This window comes from Rhinatrema bivittatum, chromosome 4, assembly GCF_901001135.1.
Source record: "Rhinatrema bivittatum chromosome 4, aRhiBiv1.1, whole genome shotgun sequence".
NCBI classification, from domain to species: Eukaryota; Metazoa; Chordata; class Amphibia; order Gymnophiona; family Rhinatrematidae; genus Rhinatrema; species Rhinatrema bivittatum.
In genome coordinates, this window is record NC_042618.1 from 19746786 (window position 1) to 19770898 (window position 24113).

Consider the following 24113-nt stretch of genomic DNA (forward strand, 5'->3'; position numbering starts at 1 on the left):
GAAATAAATTAGATTCATCTGACAGGACCTTCCCCTGGTGAATCCATGCTGCTTCTCATCGAGCAACCCACTGGATTGTAGATAGTTCACTATCCTTTCCTTCAGCAGAGTCTCCATTAATTTTCCCACCACTGAGGGAATGCTGACTGGCCTGTAGTTTCCAGCCTCTTCTCTGCTCCCACTCTTGTGAAGTGGGACCACCACCGCTCTTCTCCAGTCACTAGACACTACACCCTTTTCCAGGGATCTTATTATTCAATGAATCTGTGAACCCTTGGACAACAACAATAAGATGTTTAAAGGGCTTACCACAGTTCCTCATTGGTGGGAGATGGACCTCAGGGACGGTAACCAGGTGATGAGGTCGTGCCAGTGGAGCAGTGGCTAGGCAGATAGTATGGAAGAATTAAAGACAGTCCAGGGTCAAAGGCAGGCAGCAGGCAAGGCAAAGTCCAATATCCGAAGCAGAATCAAAGACAGGCAAGCAAGGCAGAAGACACACCAAACTGGACCTATTGCAAGGCACTGTGGAGCCCTCAAAGGCCTCCTTAAATAGTCCTGGACAGGAAGTGGTTCCTGGGAGCTTAGAATGACTTCCTGCCGTGGCTCCTATAACTGGGGGGAAGGAGCCAAGTGCATGCATCAGACAGAGGCCATCCCTGCAGGAGCAGTGCTGCCAGCCTCCTGCTGTTTCTGCCGATGATGGTGGCACGGGGAGCGCCAAGGAGCCCTGCATCTGCTGCTGGTCTAGGAGTGTGGGAAACCATACTTGTCGAGGCCAATATGGGGCTATGAGTATCATGGTCCCCTTGTCCTGTTGTAGCTTCACTAGAGTTTTGGTTATGAGCGGTATTGGAGGATATGCGTATAGTAGGCCTGAGTTCCAAGGGCGAGCAAAGGCATCCTTGGCTGGCTGGTTGTCCTGTTTGTGCAGAGAACAGAACTTGTCCACTTTGTGATTCAGATGTGACACAAAAAGAGGTCTATTGTTGGTTGACCCCAACGTTGAAATATCCTGGTTGCTATTGCAGGATCCAGGGACCATTCGTGTGGTTGGAATTGACAACTGAGTCGGTCTGCCACTACATTGTGGATGCCTGCCAGATAAGTGACTCGTAGGAACATTGAGTGGTTTAGGGCCCAGCCCCAAATCTGTGCAGCTTCTTGACAAAGGAGATACGAGCCCATACCTCCCTGTTTGTTGATGTACCACATGGCTACTGTGTTGTCTGTTTGAATGAGAACAGTCTTGTGTGAAAGGCAGTCCTGGAACGCATGCAGTGCATAACGTATCGCTCGAAGTTCCAGAAAATTGATTTGATATGTTGCTTCGAGTTTTATCCAAGTCCCTTGAGTGTGGAGATTGTCTACATGAGCTCCCCATCCCAGGGTGGATGCATCTGTAGTTAAAGTAATCTCTGGGACTGGTTGTTGGAAAGATAGGCCTTTGCACAAGTTGTCTTTGTTGGTCCACCAAAGTAGAGATGATCTTAGTTGGTGGGTTACTTGAATTGGATAGTGAAGTGGTTGAATGGCTTGAATCCACTGTGATCTTAAAGTCCATTGGGCAACTCGCATGGCCAACCTTGCCATAGGAGTAACATGAACTGTGGAGGCCATGTGGCCCAGCAGTATCAGAAACTGATGTGCTGTGGTTTGTGTCCGTAAGGAAATGGAATTTGCTAGTAGAATAAGGGCATCTGCACGGTCTATAGGTAGAATGGCCTTTGCTAGCTCTGTGTTCAACTCTGCTCCTATGAATTGAAGCAGATGAGTTGGAGTGAGATGGGATTTTTGATAATTGATGAGAAATCCCATGAAGTGAAGTAGAGCAATTGTTCGGTTGAGAGAAGTTATTGCTCCTTGTTGAGATGGGCTCTTTATGAGCCAGTCTAGATATGGGAAAACATGGACACCTTCTCTGTGTAAGTGCCCTGCAATGACCGCTAGACATTTTGTGAAGACTCTGGGAGCAGAGGCTAGACCGAATGGTAGTACTCTGTATTGGTAATGTTGATGGTGTACCATGAAGCGCAGGTACTTGCGATGAGGAGGGTATATTGGAATGTGAGCATAAGCATCTTGAAGATCCAGAGAACAAAGCCAATCTCTTGCTTGAAGAAGTAGAAGCATGGTGCCTAGAGAAACCATCCTGAACTTTTCTTTCTTTAGAAATTTGTTGAGATTTCTGAGGTCTAGGATGGGACGTAGACCTCTGGTTTTCTTTGGAATGAGGAAGTATCGGGAGTAGAATCCTCTGCCCTGCTGTGTCCAGGGCACTGGTTGTATGGCCCTGGATCTCAGAAGGGAGGATAATTCTGTTTGTAATTGATGAAGTTGAGAATTTTGTTGCTGGCAGGGTGTTGGTGGAAATTCTGGAGGAATTGAGGTGAAATTTAGTTTGTAGCCTTGAGAGACTATGGAAAGTACCCATTGATCTGATGTTATGTTTTGCCAATTTGTGTGAAAGTGAGATATTCTTCCTCCTACTGGTAGATTTTGCTTGGGATTGCAAGGTTGGGTCTGTTCTCTGGGGTTTTCTTCAAAAGCCTGTTGCAGGGCCTGTCTGTGCAGGAGGTTGTGGACGAGCAGGCCTGGATTGTCTGGCTTGGGAGCGTTGTGTAGGTCTGCTGGATCTACCCCTAGTATTGTGTGGGTATCTGCGTGGCCTATAATATGAACGACGTACATCCCTGCATGGAGGACGATGAGAAGGCTGAGTAGCAGGCTCTTGAGGGGTTTGAGACAGCTGACGTAATGTCTCAGTGTGGTCTTTAAGCTGTTGTACAGCTTCTTGAATTTTGTCCCCAAAGAGATTGTCACCAAGACAGGGTAGGTCTACAAGTTTGTCTTGTACCTCAATCCTGAGGTCAGATGCTTTGAGCCAGGCCCATCTGCGAGCAGTGATTCCAGCTGCTGCTGTTCTGGAAGCAGTTTCAAAATTATCATAAACTGCTCTCACTTCACGTTTGCCTGCTTCCAGACCTTTTGCTATAATGGCTTGTGCAGGCTCTTGACACTGGGTGGGTAAAGAGGTGATGAATTCTTCCATCTGTTTCCAGAGGTTCCTCTGGTACTGAGTGATGAAAAGTTGATATGCAGAGATTTTGGTACTCAGCATAGAACTCTGGTAGACCTTTTTACCCAGTGTCTAGAAATCTGTGTTCCCTGCCTGGTGGGATAGAGGAGTGTGGCCGCACACGTTTAGATTTTTTCTGTGCGGATTCCACAACAGACTGGTGTGGTAATTGTTTGTGGTAGCCTGGAGCTGGCTGGACTATGTAGGTGGTATCTACACGTTTATTTACTGCAGGTATAGAAGCTGGGTGTTCCCAGATTCTTTTTTGGAGATCCAGTAAAACTTCGTGTACTGGCACTGCTAGCACTTGTTTGGGTGGATCCACAAACTGTAGCACCTCAAGGGTTTGTGCTCTTGTGTCTTCCTCTGCAGTGAGTTTAAATGGAATGGAGTCAGACATGTTTTGTATGAAGGATGAGAAGGAAAGATCTTCTGGGGGTGACTTCTTTCTCTGATCAGGTGAAGAAGGATTAGACATGAACTCCTCTGAGGAAAAATGAGAGGGTTCATCATCCCAGGAGTCTTCTGAATCTTCTCTGGAAGGTGATTTTGGTCTTGGTGTAGGAGGGACATGGAGTCCTGAGGGACCAGGCTGTGGGTTATCGATGAATACATCTGCAGATGTTGTCCTTGGCCTAATAGATGGTAAGTTGTCTATTACATTTCGGTACCTTTGCAAAAGGAGTCGATAAAAGGCTTCATCCTGGATTTCTGGTGGTTCTTGTGGAGTTTGAACCAGTGGTAGCCGGTACGGCATGTGGGGCATCTTGCTGGTGTGGCAGATACTACCCTTGGCAAACAGACTTCAAGATGTGAGCCAACTCCATCATTGCTCGCTGCTTCAATGGCAGGGAGAAAGAGGAAAGGAGGAATTGGATTCAGACAGCAACCAACAAAGACATGAACTGTAGGGTCTGGGAAAACACAATAGCATGGGGGTAACTTGCTTGATGCGGCAGTTAGTATCCTTAACCAAAAGCCTCCAATGAAAAATTATTCAGATAAGAAAATAATAAAATGATGAAAAGTAAAACAAAATGAAAAATATGATAAAGCAGCAGAGAGACATTTCTTTTGATGCAATGGAAGAAAAATGATAGACTTGTGTGGTGGCAGCTAGGCAGAAATATCTGTATTTGACCAAAAGATTTCTAGATCTTTCTGAACTCAGACAGCACGTTCTGTGTTGGTGCCATCTGATGAATTCAGTTCTGCTTGCCCACTCCACAGAGAAAAACGTATCACATGTAACTGGCTTTGTACATCATTAATAAATTAGTCATTTTACAGTTGTTATACTGAAGTAGAACAGATTAAAATGAATATTTTATACTTAATTTTTGCTCTAGCAATACTCCCACTAAAAGCATCTCTGAAAATATACTATAACTCTGCCTAATTCCTCTTATCTCTTCTCAGGCAATTGCTGGCCCACCTGCACACTTTTTCTGACCTGGAGTTTGGCTGTCTGGGCCTGTAAACCCGTGTTGTGTTCTTGAAGGATGATGACCTGTTTCTGCAGCGCCAGGATCTGGTTATTCAGAGATGCATTCTGAGACTCCAAATGCTTCAGTTGTTCTTTAAACAACTGCTTCTCGGCATGCAGGGCAGCATTCTGGGAGGAGTGAAAATAGAGATCACATACATGTTCATGGGGTAGGGAACCCTTTATTAGAGTGCATAGAGGGAAGATGGTGACAATGCTAATTTTTCTGAGTTTCCATTTGTCTTCCTCTAACCAACATTAGTCAATCAAGAGTATAGCAGATGCCTGATGCCACTAATAGGTACATGGACCGAAGACAAGTGCTATTCTGATAAATCTATGTTCATTTGTGATTAAGAGTCATTTTCACATCAACAGCTATCTGCTGGACTCGAGAGACCACAATGCTAAATCTGCTCAGGAATCAGTTTCATGCATTCATGGATGGCTCTATTAGGTAAGTTATAGAGGCAACTTCATTTCCTGCTAAAAATTCAAAGTTTACCTTCCACTGATAATCATCCAAGTAGTCTACCCGCAAAAGTAACATTTAAATTCCACCAAAGAAAACTTACATTCCTTTCCAAATCTATAGCTCGGTCTTTCAGTTTCAGCAGCTCTACAGTCGTTTCTCTATGCCCACTTTCCCATTTCTCCTTTATCTGGCAATTAGAATCAATTTTTTCTTCTGGGTGTTTAAATAGGTTCTGAAAACATTTCTCTTCTTGCTTCTGAGCTATCTGCACAATGAAAACAAAAAGTAAAAAATAAATAGTTTTGCTTGTAATACACTTCCTTCTCTTTGGTTTCTTCATAAGAGTCTGTTATTTTCAACACCTAATGAAGTTGTGTCTAAGGACATGGTTAACTACTATTCCCTAGCCATGATTGTAGACCGTTCCCCTTGACACAGCTGCACCCAAATTCCTCTCTGCTCCTCCAGGAAAGCAAATGTTCCACAGTGTGAAACACTCATTTTACATTTTCAGAGTACCATGCAAAGAGGGCAACCATAAGGATGTATCTCCTCACAATACAGCAAGATAGAGATCCATATTGAGTAAGATGGTAGACAAACGTTATCTGTGTGAAGCTGCTTGAATATCTTTACTTGGATATTCTGCAGAACATACTTGGATACATGTTATGACAGCTTTCTGGCAAGACCAGACATACCCAGATATCACTATCAGCATTATTTGACTAAAATTAAGCCCTGTCCTAGGAATGCCCCATATTACCTATTTTTATCTGGCTAAATTTTGTGCAGGTAATCATTTATGCGGACAAAAGTTAAACAGAGAGAGGGAGAAATTTTTCAATTGCAAAGATTTGTTGCGGTTAACTCATGAAGTTATCCAGACAAATCTTTTGAATATGGACTTTTAAAAATAAACTGTTAAAAAATGTTAAAGACATGAAAATACATGGAAGATATACTACAGTTATGACACAACCACTATGAGGCTCTATAGTTTTCTTTCAGCTATCTACTCTTGGTATTTTACACCGTCAATATGATACACAGAAGAGGGATACTAGAGAGCCATTGAATGAAACAGACAACTCTTCCAGCCTCTCCTAAGCTTAAACACCAGTATTACATCTAAAGAAACCCCCTTTTGAGTAACCATTATGTGGGTTACTGGAAATAAAAATTACCACAACTTTTGAATGAACTCGAAGACTTTAAATTAGCATTAGCTCAGTTTAGAATAAGCAAGCCATTGTAAAAGAAGCCCTTTGAAATGAAGCAGAAAACTGGGAGCAATGTGTCCTACACAGTACAAAATATGAGCGCTTCAGTACCTTAATATTATTAATTTTTTTTTTTTTTAAAGGGTTTTTTTTTTTTTTTTTAGTTTGTCAAGAAAAAAAGGTTACCCAGTATGTGTATCATAACAGCATTTAAAGACCTGTCATGCCAGAGGCTCAGGTTCATGTTTCTTGCCCAATGGGGCTAGCAAGATCTGGGTACATTATGGAACTGAGGCACTGGAGACCTGGGAGGAAGGGAAATGCAATCACTACAGCACAAAACTGAGGAAAAGTTTTGCAGGAGTGTCTCTGTTCTGCTCTGATAGAAACTCTAAGGAGTTCCCTTAGAGATTACCATCTTTACCTTAGAATACCATGTCACATAAGTCTAACACATCAGTGCTCCTTAGAGGTGAATCATTTTGAGCTAAGTTAATTGTTTATGAGATCAGAGCCACTCAATAACTCAGATATATTCTTAAAGAATGATTTTTATTTTACATGAGAAAAGTATTTGACCAAATCATATCACAGATACAGAAAAATAAAAATGAAAGATGGTTTCTTACCAATGAGCTAAGTTTGCCAGGATCTTGGGAATGCCATAATCTGGACAGCATAGCAGGCTCATGCTTCCACACTGCACTGTATATATGCTCTTTTTCTTGTATGACCATTCATGGACTCACAGCCCAAAAATTTAAGTACTAATTTTATTTCAATACAGGTAAGTCACACTATCTCAGAGACACCTGACCTCATGTATTTAATTACTAAAATTATATGTATATATATATATATATAGATATATAGATATATATGTGTCAGGTTACATGGTCAAGAGAATTTAACTATACAAATTAAAGAACATCTTAGATATATACAAATATAGAACATCTTAGATATAGTTACATCATATGTACTTCATTAAGCTATCTGGGTGCTTTGATTTGCTCCTATCACCATTAATCTATTTTAATGGCAGAAGAGCACCTGATTACATATTTCTAACTTCAATACATAAGTGAAGAAATGTCAAAATGACATAGGCATCTAGAATCTAAAACTCCTATTGACTAGATAACTGAAAAACTACTTGCAGTAGGCATGTCTGTACTGATTTCAAAAGTCAAAAGAATTTTTATCTAGAGTTTTGTGCCAATTAAGACCCAAACTCTGGGAGCTTTGCCAGGTTACAATACATCAATACTCAAGGTATTCCTTATCTGTTCCTTATCTTAACAAAGCACTGGCTATCTTCCCAATTCTAACAGCTGCACATGGTCCATGGAAGAGATAGTGAAAGAGGAGAAAATTTTTTTTAAAAATAGAAACAGTAGCACAGCACAAGTTATTTCAGAGGTTCAGAAGTTACTGATTTTCATATGTCTGTGTTTTAAAGGTACAGGGGACCTAGACACCATGTCACCCCCTCCATTAAAACATTAACCTCTGATCTATTCAAGGCCTGTGTAGCCTTCATTTGCTATCTTAAATCTGTGTGCTTCTTATATACATGGGTCTTTCCTGAATTTGTTTTTTCTGAGCTGGAATCAGAAGCAATATTTGAATGTTTTACATACCATCATTCCATGTGAGAATTACTAGATCACAACGGTGTACAGGTTTAACTGTCTCGACACAGATATAGTACAGTACAAAACAATGATTAGAAAACATTATTTAAATTCTCCTTTTTGCAAAACTACTTAATAGAACCCATCCATAAGACTTTGGGAAGAACTGAAGCAGAGCTCTGTAAGCTTAAATCCAGAACCTCCAGGGTAGCGTTCTCCGAAATGCTCCCTGCTCCACACGCAGGTCCCCAGAGGCAGGCAGAGCTCCGGAGTCTCAATGCGTGGATGAGATGATGGTGAAAGGAAGAGGGATTCAGTTTTGTAAGGAACTGGGGAACTTTTTGGGGAAGGGGGAGTCTCTTCCAAAGGGATGGGCTCCACCTTAACCAGGGTGGAACCAGACCGCTGGCGCTAACCTTTAAAAAGGAGATAGAGCAGATTTTAAACTAGAGCAAAGGGGAAAGCAGACAGTCGCTTAGCAGCGCATGGTTCGGAGGGAGGTATCTTCAAAGGATACTAATGATGCATTAGAATTAGGGCATCCAGACAGTGAGGTTTCAATAATAAGAAAAGTAGTTCAAGTGCGTGTAACTAAAAACTCACCTGAGCTAAAAAATTCTAACTTATCCCTATCAATTAAAAAGCAGAATGAAAATAAAATAAAAAACAAACTTCGAAATGTTTGTATACTAATGCCAAAAGTCTAAGTAAGATGGGAGAATTAGAATATATAGCAGTGAGTGATGACAGACTTAATTGGCACCTCAGAGACATGGTGGAAGGAGGATAACCAATGGGACAGTGCTATACCGGGGTACAAATTATATCGCAATGACAGAGAGGAGCACCCGGGAGGCGGTGAGGCACTTTATATCTGGGATAGTAAAGAGTCAAACAGGTTAAACATCCTGCATGAGACTAAATGTATAATCGAATTCTTATGGGTATAAATCCCTTGCGTGTCGGGGAAGACTATAGTGATAGGAGTATACTACCGTCCACCTGGTCAAGATGGTGAGATGGACAGTGAAATGCTAAGAGAAATTAGGGAAGCTAACCAAATTGGTAGTGCAGTAATAATGGGAGATTTCAGTTATCCCAATACTGACTGGGTAATACTAACTGGGTATTGACTAGAAGATGTGGTAGGCCTGATTGACAAACTGAAGAGTAGTAAATCACCTGGACCGGATGGTATACACCCCAGAGTTCTGAAGGAACTAAAAAATGAAATGTCAGACCTATTAGTAAAGATTTGTAACCTATCATTAAAATCATCCATTGTACTGGAAGGCTGGAGGATAGCTAATGTAACCCCAATATTTAAAAAGGGCTCCAGGGGCGATCTGGGGAAACTACAGACCAGTTAGCCTGACTTCAGTGCCAGGAAAAATAGGGGAAAGTGTTCTAAATATCAAAATCACAGAACATATAGAAAGACATGGTTTATTGGAACAAAGTCAGCATCGCTTTACCCAAGGCAAGTCTTGCCTCACAAATCTGCTTCATTTTTTTGAAGGAGTTAATAAACATGTGGATAAAGGTGAACCGAAGCATGTAGTGTATTTGGATTTTCAGAAGGCATTTGACAAAGTTCCTCATGAGAGGCTTCTAGGAAAAGTAAAAAGTCATGGGATAGGTGTCGATGTCCTTTCGTGGATTACAAACTGGCTAAAAGACAGGAAACAGTAGGATTAAATGGACAATTTTCTCAGTGGAAGGGAGTGGGCAGTGGAGTACCTCAGGGATCTGTACTGGGACCCTTACTTTTCAATATATTTACAAATGATCTGGAAAGAAATACGACGAGTGAGGTAATCAAATTTGCAGATGATACAAAATTGTTCAGAGTAGTTATATCAAAAGCAGATTGTGATAAATTGTAGGAAGACCTTGAGAGGCTGGAAAATTGGGCATCGAAATGGCAGATGAAATTAAATGTGGATAAGTGCAATATAAGCATACCTCCCTCCGTTACACAATGTTAGGTTCCATATTAGGTGCTACCACCCAAGAAAGAGATCTAGGCATAATAGTGGATAACACATTGAAATAGTCGGTTCAGTGTGCTGCGGCAGTCAAAAAAGCAAACAGAATGTTGGGAATTATTAGAAAGGGAATGGTGAATAAAACAGAAAATGTCATAATGCCTGTGTATCGCTCCATGGTGAGACCGCACCTTGAATACTGTGTACAATTCTGGTCGCCGCATCTCAAAAAAGATATAGTTGCGATGGAGAAGGTACAGAGAAGGGCGACCAAAATGATGAAGGGGATAGCAGAGTTGCTTACCGGTAACAGGTGTTCTCCCAGGACAGCAGGATGTTTGTCCTCACATATGGGTAACATCATCTGAATGAGTCCTGTCACGGAATACTTTTGTCAACGTTTCTAGAACTTTGACTGGCACACTGAGCATGCCCAGCATGCCACTAACCTTGTAGCCACCAGGGGTCCCCATTCAGTCTCTTTTGTAGCAAAAGTACGAGCGAAAAATAAAATAAGAAAACTGTAATGAACCCAACTCCGCGGGGTGGCGGATGAGTTTCGTGAGGACTAAAATCCTGCTGTTCTGGGAGAACACCTGTTAGTCTGCTTTCTCCCAGGACAAGCAGGATGGCAGTCATCACATATGGGTGAATAGCAAGCTACAGGAGGCCAACCAGCACTCAAAATGTGCAACAGGCACGACTACTGTGGTGCTGTTGGCAATAATGAGGCAGCTTAAAATTCGCAGCAGGTCGAGGTAGGACAAGTTGGGTTTCTACACTGGGAATAAATTCCTTAGGACAGACTGGCCAAAGCTAGAGTCTTGTCACCCAGCCTTGTTTAGACAGTGGTGAGCTGTGAAGGTGTGGAGAGAGCTCCCTGCAGATGTCAACAATTGGTACTGAACGGTAGTGTGCTACTGATGTTGCCATGGCTCTGACGGAGTGTGCCTTCACTCGTCCCTGCAGTGGAAGGCCTACTTGCTGGTAGCAGAATGCAATGCAGTCTGCCAAACAGTTGGGGAGGGTCTGCTTGCCCACCTCAACTCCAGGTTTGTTTTTATCAAAAGAAATAAAGAGTTGGATGAACTTCCAATGGACTGCGGTGCGGTCTACATAAAATGCAAGTGCGCGCTCACTATCCAAGGTGTGCAGAGCTCGCTCACCCAGGTGAGCGTGAGGCCATGGGAAGAAAGTGGGCCAGACTATGGACTGATTTAAGTGGAAATCAGTTACCACCTTAGGAAGGAATTTAGGGTGATTGTGGAGAACCACCTGGTCATGGAAGAACCTTGTGTAGGGTGAGTAAGTCACAAGGTCCTGTAATTCACTTACCCTGCGAGTAGATGTGATGGCTACTAGGAAAAGTACTTTCCATGTAAGGTATCTGAGTTCGCAGGAGTGCAAGGGCTCAAAAGGAGTCTGGATGAGTCTGCATGAGTTCTTGGCTTTCAGAGAATGAGTCCGATCTCTGGAGGCTAGAGTGGCAGACCTGGAGGAGCTGAGGCAGACAGAGAGGTATATAGAGGGACATAGTAGTCAAGTCCCAACTTCAGACTGGCAGCCCTGGTGCTGCCTTGGAGGAAGAAGGTCTCATGATGGGAGAGCACCAACCAGGTGCAGCAGGAAAGGATCCTGTAGCAAGGAACTGCTCTCCAGGTGATGCATTGTCCTTTCGCACTGAGGATATCTCCCCAAGGCCTACTGCCCAGGAGGGAAGGGTTAGGTCGGCCGTCATAGTTGGTGATTCGATTATTAGGAATGTAGATAGGTGGGTGGCTGGTGGGTGTGAGGATCGCCTGGTAACATGCCTACCTGGTGCGAAGGTGGCGGACCTCACTCGTCACCTAGATAGGATTTTAGACAGTGCTGGGGAGGAGTCGGCTGTCATGGTACATGTGGGTACCAATGACATAGGAAAATGTGGGAGGGAGGTTCTGAAAGCCAAATTTAGGCTCTTAGGTAGAAAGCTTAAATCCAGAACCTCCAGGGTAGCATTCTCTGAAATGCTCCCTGTTCCACGCGCAGGTTACCAGAGGCAGGCAGAGCTCTGGAGTCTCAATGCATGGATGAGACGATGGTGCAAGGAAGAGGGATTCAGTTTTGTAAGGAACTGGGGAACCTTTTGGGGAAGGGGGAGTCTCTTCCAAAGGGATGGGCTCCACCTTAACCAGGATGGAATCAGACTGCTGGCGCTAACCTTTAAAAAGGAGATAGAGCAGTTTTTAAACTAGAACAAAGGGGAAAGCTGACAGTCGCTCAGCAGCGCATGGTTTGGAGAGAGGTATCTTTAAAGGATACTAATGATGCATTAGAATTAGGGCATCCAGACAGTGAGGTTTCAATAATAAGAAAAGTAGTTCAAGTGCGTGTAACTAAAAACTCACCTGAGCTAAAAAATTCTAACTTATCCCTATCAATTAAAAAGCAGAATGAAAATAAAATAAAAAACAAACTTCGAAATGTTTGTATACTAATGCCAAAAGTCTAAGTAAGATGGGAGAATTAGAATATATAGCAGTGAGTGATGACAGACTTAATTGGCACCTCAGAGACATGGTGGAAGGAGGATAACCAATGGGACAGTGCTATACCGGGGTACAAATTATATCGCAATGACAGAGAGGAGCACCCGGGAGGCGGTGAGGCACTTTATATCTGGGATGGTAAAGAGTCAAACAGGTTAAACATCCTGCATGAGACTAAATAAAAAATTGAATCTTTAGGGGTAGAAATCCCTTGTGTGTCGGGGAAGACTATAGTGATAGGGGTATACTACCGTCCACCTGGTCAAGATGGTGAGACGGACAGTGAAATGCTAAGAGAAATTAGGGAAGCTAACCAAATTGGTAGTGCAGTAATAAAGGGAGACGTCAGTTACCCCAATATTGACTGGGTAAATGTATCATCGGGTCACGCTAGAGCAGTGATGGCCAACCTTTTGAGCTCAGTGTGTCAAAATTCATAAAAAAACAGAGCATAACTCGGGTGGTGTGTCACTTCTAGAAAAATCCATAATTTTGTGATATTTGTAGCTCTAATCAACAAGTTACAATTTTAATATATATACTGTATTTATTAATAAAGCAAAAACAAATAATTCTTTACCTTACCTGCTTAGTGACTTTTTTGTTGCTGAATTTCATTGGCTAAATCTTCAATTGAAGGTTGGTATTTCGTACACTTCAAGTCCAAGCAAGCGTTACAAACTTCATCTGTCAGTCGGTTTCTTTTATTGGCTCCCATTCATGTTCACAACACTCCCTCCCCATCTCCCAGGCATGCACACATTCATTCTCACACACACAGACCCCCAGGCAGGCACCCATGCATTCACACACATACACCCCCAGGCAGAGTCCCATTCATACACATTCACACACTAAAGGTAGACCCCCCCCCCTCTCTTTCTTTTGCCAGCAACCTCAGAACCTCTCTCATTCCTCTGCTGCCACTGTCACTGATGCCGTGTGGCTATTGCGGAGGTGCCGATTGCTGCTACTGACACTGAAGTCCATTCTGCTGCCTCCTCTGTGCAGGCCCCGTGGGCTTCCACTTTCTCCATGCTGATCTCGTACATTGTGAGATCCGTTGAGAAAGTGCTATTCTTGCACATTCCCAAAGAGTACATGTGCCAATCACTAAAAAGTACATTTTTTTTTGCCTTTGCTGTCTGATCTTAGTTTTCTAATTGGTTGGTCACAGGCTTTTTTTTCACCTTCCCTTTCTTATTTTTTTGCCAATTCCTTTTATATTGTCTTTTTTTCTGTTTCTTTTTTCTCCATCTTCTTCCCTCAAACACACAGTCAGGTTCTCATTCTCACATGCATTTCTCTTTCTCACACACACAGGCTCTCACTGGCACATGCTCTCTCTCATACAATCATTCATATACACAGGCTCTCACTGGCACATGCTCTCTCTTATATACAATCATTCATACACACAGGTTCTCACTGGCACATGCTCTCTCATACAATCATTCATATACACAGGCTCTCACTGGCACATGCTCTCTCATACAATCATTCATATACACAGGCTCTCACTGGCACAAGCTCTCTCATACAATCATTCATATACACAGGCTCTCACTGGCACATGCTCTCTCTCATACAATCATTCATACACACAGGCTCTCACTGGCACATGCTCTCTCATACAATCATTCATACACACAGGCTCTCACTGGCACATGCTCTCTCATACAATCATTCATACACACAGGCTCTCACTGGCACATGCTCTCTCTCTCTCACACACACACACACACACACACACACACAGGCTCTCACATGCTGTCTCTGCAAACATTCAGGTCCTCTCTCTCAACTCACCTCATACACGCACTCTACGGGCCCTCAGCCTCTTTCTCACCTCTGGGCCTCCTCTTCGCGGGTCGCTGCAGGATGGGCTCTGCAGCGACCCTGATCTTCTCGGGCCGCGGCAGCCCTGCTACCGGGCCTCTTCCTCTTCTTGGGCCGCTGCGACTTGGGATTCGCAGCGACCCGCGGCGGCTCCTCCTCTTCTGCACGCGCTGATTCGCTTCCTCCTTCCTGCCCACGCGGCTCCGGCAACGTTTACTTCCGGGGCCACACAGGCAGGAAGGAGGAGCATCAGCGCGTTGTCTTGAGCCTCATCGCTGCGACACATGAGCCTCCCTGCGCCCGGGGGCATTGGTGGAGGGTAGGGGGAAACTAAAAAACACATTTAAAGGCTCGGCGCAGCTGAAAAAGAAAAGGCTCGGCGCAGCCGATAAAAAAAAAAAAAAAATTCCTGATAGTCCTCGAAACGCTGCGCGTGTCAGCCAAAACAGCTCGGCGTGTCATAGGTTAGCCATCACTGCGCTAGAGAGATAACGTTCCTGGATGGAATAAATGATAGCTTTATGGAGCAATTGGTTCAGGAACCAATGAGAGAGGGAGCAATTTTAGATCTAATTCTCAATGGAGCACAGGACTTGGTGAGAGAGGTAACTGTGGTGGGGCCGCTTGGCAATAGTGATCATAATATGATCAAATTTGATTTAATGACTGGAAGAGGAACAGTGTGCAAATCCAAGGCTCTCGTGCTAAACTTTCAAAAGGGAAACTTTGATAAAATGAGAAAAATTGTAAGAAAAAAACTGAAAGGAGCAGCTACAAAAGTAAAAAATGTCCAAGAGGTGTGGTCATTGTTAAAAAATACCATTCTAGAAGCACAGTCCAGATGTATTCCACACGTTAAGAAAGGTGGAAAGAAGGCAAAACGATTACCGGCATGGTTAAAAGGGGAGGTGAAAGAAGCTATTTTAGCCAAGAGATCTTCATTCGAAAATTGGAAGAAGGATCCAACAGAAGAAAATAGGATAAAGCATAAATGTTGGCAAATTAAATGTAAGACATTGATAATTCAGGCTAAGAGAGAATTTGAAAAGAAGTTGGCTGTAGAGGCAAAAACTCACAGTAAAACTTTTTAAAATATATCCGAAGCAGAAAGCCTGTGAGTGAGTCAGTTGGACCGTTAGATGATCGAGGGGCTAAAGGGGCACTTAGAGAATATAAGGCCATCGCGGAAAGATTGAATTATTTCTTTGCTTCGGTGTTTACTGAAGAGGATGTTGGGGAGGTACCCATAATGGAGAAGGTTTTCATGGGTAATGATTCAGATGGACTGAACCAAATCATTGTGAACCTAGAAGATATGGTAGGCCTGATTGACAAACTGAAGAGTAGTAAATCACCTGGACTGGATGGTATACACCCCAGAGTTCTGAAGGAACTAAAAAATGAAATTTCAGACCTATTAGTAAAAATTTGTAACTTATCATTAAAATCATTCATTGTACCTGAAGACTGGAGGATAGCAAATGTAACCCTAATTTTTAAAAAGGGCTCCAGGAACCTACAGACTGGTTAGCCTGACTTCAGTGCCAGGAAAAATAGTGGAAAGTGTTCTAAACATCAAAATCACAAAACATATAGAAAGACATGGTTTAATGGAACAAAGTCAGCATGGCTTTACCCAGGGCAAGTCTTGCCTCACAAATCTGCTTCACTTTTTTTTGAAGGAGTTAAACAAACATGTGGATAAAGGTGAACCAGTAGATATAATATACTTGGATTTTCAGAAGGCGTTTGACAAAGTTCCTCATGAGAGGCTTCTAGGAAAAGTAAAAAGTCATGGGATAGGTGGCGATGTCCTTTCGTGGATTGCAAACTGGCTAAAAGACAGGAAACAGTAGGATTAAATGGACAGTTTTCTCAGTGGAAGGGAGTGGACAGTGGGGTGCCTCAGGGATCTGTATTGGGACCCTTACTTTTCAATATATTTATAAATGATCTAGAAAGAAATACGACGAGTGAGAATCAAATTTGCAGATGACACAAAATTGTTCAGACTAGTTAAATCACAAGCAGATTGTGATAAATTGCAGGAAGACCTTGTGAGTCTGGAAAATTGGGCATCCAAATGGCTGATGAAATTTAATGTGGATAAGTGCAAGGTGATGCATATAGGGAAAAATAACCCATGCTATAATTACACAATGTTGGGTTCCATATTAGGTGCTACAACCCAAGAAAGATCTAGGTGTCATAGTGGATAACACATTGAAATCGTCTGTTCAGTGTGCTGCGGCAGTCAAAAAAGCAAACAGAATGTTGGGAATTATTAGAAAGGGAATGGTGAATAAAACGGAAAATGTCATAATGCCTCTGTATCGCTCCATGGTGAGACCGCACCATGAATACCGTGTACAATTCTGGTCGCCGCATCTCAAAAAAGATTTAATTGCGATAGAGAAGGTACAGAGAAGGGCTACCAAAATGATAAGGGGAATGGAACAGCTCCCCTATGAGGAAAGACTAAAGAGGTTAGGACTTTTCAGCTTGGAGAAGAGACAACTGAGGGGGGGGGGGGGGGATATGATAGAGATGTTTAAAATCATGAGAGGTCTAGAATGGGTAGATGTGAATCGGTTATTTACTCTTTCGGATAGTAGAAAGACTAGGGAGCACTCCATGAAGTTAGCATGGGGCACATTTAAAACTAATTGGAGAAAGTTCTTTTTTACTCAACGCACAATTAAACTCTGGAATTTGTTGCCAGAGGATGTGGTTAGTGCAGTTAGTATAGCTGTGTTTAAAAAAGGATTGAATAAGTTCTTGGAGGAGAAGTCCATTACCTGCTATTAAGTTCACTTAGAGAATAGCCACTGTCATTTGCAATGGTAACATGGAATAGACTTAGTTTTTGGGTATTTGCCAGGTTCTTATGGCCTGGATTGACCACTGTTGGAAACAAGATGCTGGGTTTGATGGACCCTTGGTCTGACCCAGTATGGCATTTTCTCATGTTCTTAACACTGAAGTCCCATGCCACGACCGGTGCCCGTAGAGGAGGCTTAAGCTGTAATAAGCCTCTCATGAAGCGACTCACCAGGGGTTGAGCTGTTATCGGGGCATCCCCTACTCCTTGATGGTAAGCAGAGATGGCACTAAGGTGTACTCGGATAGATAATGTCTGGAGACAAGATTCCGAGAGGTGTCAGAGATAGTCTAACAGATTCAATGTGGGGCAAGAAAAGGGATCTAAGCTCTTCTGTGTGCACCACAAAGTAAACCTCTTCTATTTAGAGCATTAAGACTTCTGCGTGGAAGGCTTCTGTGAAGTTACGAGGACTTGAGACGTCACTAGAAAGATTGAGTGGTTGTATCAACCTTTCAACATCCAGGCTGTCAGAGACAAGGTCTGGAGGTTCGGGTGGCATAACTTACCGTGATTCTGTGTTATGAGGTTGGGTGACGTGCCCAGGCAAATGGGCTCCTGGACAGAGAGGTGGAGAAGTATGGGGAACCAAACTTGGCGTGGCCAACATGGGGCTATAAGTATCATTAAGCCTCTGTCCTGTTGTAGATTCACGAGAGTCTTGCTTAGTGGAATCGGAGGATACGCATATAGCAGGCCTGTGTTCCAGGGAAGGGCGAAGGCATCCATGGTTGGTGCTGGTCAGTCCCTGTGCAGGGAGCAGAAGCGTTCCACTTTGTGATTCTGACTGGACGCAAAGAGGTCGCTGGTCGGCTGATCCCACCGGTGGAAGATCCTGCTCGCGACTGAGGGATCCAGAGACCACTTGTGGGGCTGGAAACATCGGCTGAGGTGGTCTGCCAGTGCATTCTGTATGCCTGATAGATATGTGGCTCACAGTAGCACGCTGTGCGACAGGGCCCAGATCTGCACCGCCTCCTGGCATATCAGGTAAGATCTCTTGCCCCCATTTGTTCGGGTACGACATTGCAATTTGGTTGTCTGTTTGAATCAAGACAACTTTGTTGGAGAAGCAGTCCTGGAATGCATAAAGGGCATACCGCATTGCCCGAAGCTCCAGAAAGTTGATCTGAGAGGTTGCTTTGGCTGTTGTCCAAGTTCCTTGAGTTTGAAGGCCTTGGACATAGGCTCCCCAACCTAGGTTGAAGGCATCCATGGTTAAGGTCACCTGAGGAGCCGGTTGCTGGAAAGGAAGACCCACCTTGTGTGTCCACCAGGCAAGGGACAGACGAAGCTGGCTGGTGATGTGTACTAGGGATGAAAGCAGTTGAGTAGCTTGTCACCACAGAGCTTTTAGAATCCATTGTGTCACTCTCATGGCAAGGCGTGCCATTGGGGTGACGTGGACTGTTGATGCCATATGGTCGAGCAACTTGAGTAGGTGGCCAGCCGAGGTTCTTTTTCGACAGCTGATAGAGCTGGCAAGGTTGGACAGCGTAATTGCATGGTCATTGGGTAAGAATGCCTTGGCTAGTATCGTGTCCAGTTCTGCTGCTATAGAAGAGAGATGGTGAGACTGTGTTAAATGGGATTTGGAGTAATTAATTAGAAATCCCAATGAGTTTAGAAGTCTTATGTTAAGACCAAGGGAGTCAAGGGCTCCTTGCTTAGACTGGCTTTTTTATGAGCCAGTCGTCTAGGTATGGAAAAATGTATAAGCTCCTGCGGTGTAACTATGCAGCCACGACTGCCAGGCACTTTGTGAGGCCAGGCCGAATGGCAGTACCTTGTATTGATAGTGCCTGTGACCCACCACAAATCGCAGATACTTGCAATGAGGAGGGAAGATTGCAATATGGGTGTGTCTTGAAGGTCCAGAGAGCAGAGCCAATCCTCCTGTTGTAGTAGAGGAAGCATGGTGCCCAGGGACACCATTCAGAACCATTCCTTGTGAAGAAATGTGTTCAAGGCATGAAGGTCCAGAATAGGCTGGAGGCCACCAGTCTTTTTTGGAATTAGGAAATATCTGGAGTAGAACCCTCTGCCCCACTGATTCGGTGGAACCGGTTCCACGGCTCTGGTGACAGAAGGGTCGAGAGCTCTGACTCGAGTAGTCCTGTGTGATCGTCCCAGCTCCAAAGTGGAATGGGTGGGAAGTCCGGGGGTATTTTTGAAAAATTTAGACTGTAACTGTGGGTTATTATGGACAATACCCACTGGTCCGTGGTAAATGAGTGCCAATTGGTTGCAAAGTGGCAAAGGCGACCTCCCACTGGAAATGGCTGCTGCTCTCTGGAAAGGCGTCAAAATCCAGCCACAGATCCAGTTTGTGGAGCTGGCTGTGGTCTAGGTATTCTCACTTGGCGTGCATGTCCCCTCTGAGGTGCCCGAGCTGCTTGTGCATGGGATGCAGGAAGGTTAATATCTGCATGGCCTGTAGAATTGTTTCCTGGTGTCCCTACGTGTGCCCCTGCAGGCTACGGAGGGAACATCTGGGGAGACAGTTGCCAACTGATGCAGGGTCTCATGATGGTCCATTAACTGAGCCACTGCGTCCTGGATCTTGTCCCCAAACAGATTGTCTCCTGTACAGGGTAGATCTGCCAGTTTGTCCTGCACTTCCGGGCATAGGTCTGAGGCCTTGAAGTAGGCCCAGCGCTTAGCACTGATGCCTGCTGTTTCAAAAGAATCATAGGCAGCTCTGACCTCATATTTGCCTGCTTCCAATCCTTTTTGTAGGATGGAGGACAAGGTCTCTTGTTGTTGCTGTAGTAATGACTCTGCAAATTCCTGGACTTGTTTCCAGAGGATTATATTATATTGGGTCATGTATAATTGATATGCCTCTATTCGTGCTATCAACATCTTCATCCCATCTAATGCCTTCTGTTCCTTACCAGGAGGAGCAGAGGAATGTGGATGCAATTGTTTAGCCTTTTTCTGAGCTGATTCCACAACTACAGAATGGAGGGGCAGCTGACGTTTTTGAAAATCTGGGGCTTGTTGGACCAGGTACATAGCATCTGTCTTTCTGTTGACTGGAGGTACAGTACCTGGATGGTCCCACAGGCGGTGCATGAGGTCAAGAAGAACTTCGTGCATTGGTATTGCCATTATCTCCTTTGGAGCATCTACAAACTAAGACTTCCATCATCTTGTGGCGAGCGTCTTCCTCTGTAACCAGCGGAAATGGGATAGTCTCAGACATCTCTGAGAAAACTGGCAAAGGAGAGGTCTTCCGGAGGAGATCGTCGCTTTTCTTCCGGGGGGTGAAGGCTTCAAAAACAATTCCTCGGAAGCTTGTGAGGAATCATCTGTTGATGCATCTTCCCATGGATTATAGGGACTTTCCCCTTCCCCTGGAGGGCTTCCTGAGGGAGGAAGTATGTCAAAGCCGAGAGGGCAGGAAGGCATCGATGGATGCGGCACCGGCATCAAGGGAAATCTGTGCTGGCATAGAGGGCACCAGAGCAGATGAGGTGTGCTTGGGCACCGATAGCCCTGATGGACCTGGCATGGGTTCCGGCATCGGTGGCTCCCATGGAGGGATCTGGCCGAGAATCGATTCTTCCTCCTCCGAGGAACCCGGTATTGGAATCGGAACCTGCGGAGACCTTGATGGACGACTCTGTGCCAGCATGTCCAGTGGCACAGGTTGAGTCGGCACGGCACCGATGACCATGTCGAGGCGCTCGAGGAATGGGGCAAACATCGAGGGAGCTGGTTCCGGTGGCGATTTGAAACCTTGTAGGGCATTCAGCACTGCCTCTTGGACCATGAGGTCCAATTCCTCCCGAAAAGCTGGCATAGATGGCACGGCAACTGGGGTAGGAGGCAGGCTAGGCATCACTGGAGCTCCACGGGCGCCCGTGAAGGCTCGGTGTCCAGCACCAATATTGGTGGGGGAACGTCTAGGGGTCCCGGGTCCAGAGGAGGATGGGTGCTCCTCTCCCTGGGCCCTGTTCGCAGGCAGCTTGATGGAAGTCGATGCCAGTGCTTTCCTCGGGTGCTTGGTCCGGTCCTCCTCCAGCACCAAGGACGATGATGCCAATGCCTTCGATGATGTCTGTGATGGACGGTCACCCACTCCACGATGTTCTTGGCAGGGCGTCTCCGAGGTCGATGGACCCTCTCCAGTCGGTGGCACTTGAACTGGCGTCAACGGAGCAGAATGTTTTGAAGCAAACAAATGCTCCATCTTGTCCAGATGAATGCATTGGCCTTTGGGGGTCATTTGTGCGCAACTAGGGCATCGACTAACGTCGTGCGAGGGACCTAAGCAGAAAACACAAACACTCTGCGGGTACATTATGGACATGGTCTTCGGATGCTCGGGGCATTTTTTCAAACCCGGTCACCATCGAAAAAGAGGCAGGCGTGCGGTCAGTAACAGTCTGGCACCGAGAGGTATACTAAGAACATAAGAAAATAAGAAATTGCCATGCTGGGACAGACCAAGGGTCCATCAAGCCCAGCATCCTGTTTCCAACAGAGGCCAAAAACCAGGCCACAAGAACCTGGCAATTACCCAAACACTAAGAAGAACCCATGCTACTGATGCAATTAATAGCAGTGGCTATTCCCTAAGTATAATTGATTAATAGCCATTAATGGACTTCTCCTCCAAGAACTTATCCAAACCTTTTTTGAACCCAGCTACACTAACTGCACTAACTACCTTCTCTGGCAACAAATTCCAGAACTTTATTGTGCGTTGAGTGAAAAAGAATTTTCTCCGATTAGTCTTAAATGTGTTACTTGCTAACTTCATGGAATGCCCCCTAGTCCTTCTATTATTCGAAAGTGTAAATAACCGAGTCACATCTACTCGTTCAAGACCTCTCATGATCTTAAAGACCTCTATCATATCCCCCCTCAGCCGTCTCTTCTCCAAGCTGAACAGCCCTAACCTCTTCAGCCTTTCCTCATAGGGGAGCTGTTCCATCCCCTTTATCATTTTGGTTGCCCTTCTCTGTACCTTCTCCATCGCAACTATATCTGTTTTGAGATGTGGCGACCAGAATTGTACACAGTATTCAAGGTGCGGTCTCACCATGGAGCGATACAGAGGCATTATGACATTTTCCGTTCTATTAACCATTCCCTTCCTAATAATTCCTAACATTCTATTTGCTTTTTTGACTGCTGCAGCACACTGAGCCGACGATTTTAAAGTATTATCCACTATTTATTTATTTATTTAAGTTTTTTTATATACCAACATTCAAGACAGTAGTCCCATCATGCTGGTTCACAAGAAACAGGGGTGCAGTTATAATAAAACTTTACAATTTGAACAATAGTGCAGAAAAGCAGTTACATATAACAAGGAAATCAATAACTTGGAGTGAGAAGGAAAATGGAGATCAGATAATTATATATAAGTATGAATAACATTGTATAAATAACATTGTAAGAGGTGGCTATTAACGCTAATACTAGCGAAGCGAGTTGATTGATGGGAGTTAAATAATGTTGGAGTTAGGAAAGGCCTGCGTGAACAGCCACGTCTTGAGTTTTTTCTTGAATGTTGAAATGCTGGGTTCCATTCTGAGATCCGGGGGAATGGAGTTCCATAAAGTTGGACCGGCTGTGGAGAATGCCCGATCTCTAAGCGTGATGTGTCTGGTAGTTTTGGCTGGAGGAACTTGAAGTGATCCTTTGTAAGCATCTATGATGCCTAGATCTTTTTCCTGGGTGGTAGCTCCTAATATGGAACCTAACATCGTGTAACTACAGCAAGGGTTATTTTTCCCTATGTGCAACACCTTGCACTTGTCCACATTAAATTTCATCTGCCATTTGGATGCCCAATCTTCCAGTCTTGCAAGGTCCTCCTGTAATGTATCACAGTCTGTCTGTGATTTAACTACTCTGAATAATTTTGTATCATCCGCAGATTTGATAACCTCACTCGTATTCCTTTCCAGATCATTTATATATATATTGAAAAGCACCGGTCCCAATACAGATCCCTGAGGTACTCCACTGTTTACCCTTTTCTACTGAGAATATTGACCATTTAATCCTACTCTCTGTTTCCTGTCTTTTAACCAGTTTGTAATCCACGAAAGGACATCGCCTCCTATCCCATGACTTTTTAGTTTTCGTAGAAGCCTCTCATGAGGGACTTTGTCAAACGCCTTCTGAAAATCCAAATACACTACATCAACCGGTTCACCTTTATCCACATGTTTATTAACCCCTTCAAAAAAATGAAGCAGATTTGTTAGGCAAGACTTCCCTTGGGTAAATCCATGTTGACTGTGTCCCATTAAATCATGTCTTTCTATATGCTCTACAATTTTGATCTTGAGAATAGTTTCCACTATTTTTCCCGGCACTGAAGTCAGGCTCACTGGTCTATAATTACCCGAATCGCCCCTGGAGCCTTTTTTAAATATTGGGGTTACATTGGCCACCCTCCAGTCTTCAGGTACAATGGATGATTTTAATGATAGGTTACAAATTTTAACTAATAGATCAGAAATTTCATTTTTGAGTTCCTTCAGAACTCTGGGGTGTATACCATCCGGTCCAGGTGATTTACTACTCTTCAGTTTGTCAATCATGTCTGCCACATCTTCTAGGTTCACCGTGATTTGATTCAGTCCATCTTAATCATTACCCATGAAAACCTTCTCCAGTACGGGTACCTCCCCAACATCCTCATTAGTAAACACGGAGGCAAAGATTTCATTTAGTCTTTCTGCAATGACCTTATCTTCCCTAAGAGCCCCTTTAACCCCTCTGTCATCTAATGGTCCAATCGACTCCCTCACAGGTTTCTTGCTTTGGATATATTTTAAAAAGTTTTTATTATGAGTTTTTGCCTCTATACTGCTGGGAACTGACCGCAAATTACAGGAAAAACACTTACCAAGCATTGGAGGGAACGGAGCGCGATGGGGGACCCTGGTGAAGGTGATTTTAAGAAGATAAACTTCAAATGTTTCCGTAAGGAAAGTTGTGAGAAT

General features: G+C 44.1%; 1 protein-coding gene across 4 annotated transcripts in view; it reads right to left on the bottom strand.

Annotated features, from left to right (window-relative positions):
• The window catches only part of CCDC88C (coiled-coil domain containing 88C), a 569522-nt gene that overhangs the window by 115389 nt on the left and 430020 nt on the right, over positions 1–24113 (bottom strand). For all 4 annotated transcript variants that reach the window (XR_003856192.1, XM_029597798.1, XM_029597797.1 and 1 more), the window contains exons 18-19: positions 5141–5305; positions 4533–4694 (exon numbers count right to left, since the gene is read on the bottom strand). Coding sequence is in view for 3 of the 4 variants with exons in the window: in XM_029597798.1 (XP_029453658.1) it covers positions 4533–4694; positions 5141–5305 (327 nt within the window). In the remaining variant the exon portion in view is untranslated. The remainder of the gene's footprint in view (positions 1–4532; positions 4695–5140; positions 5306–24113) is intronic.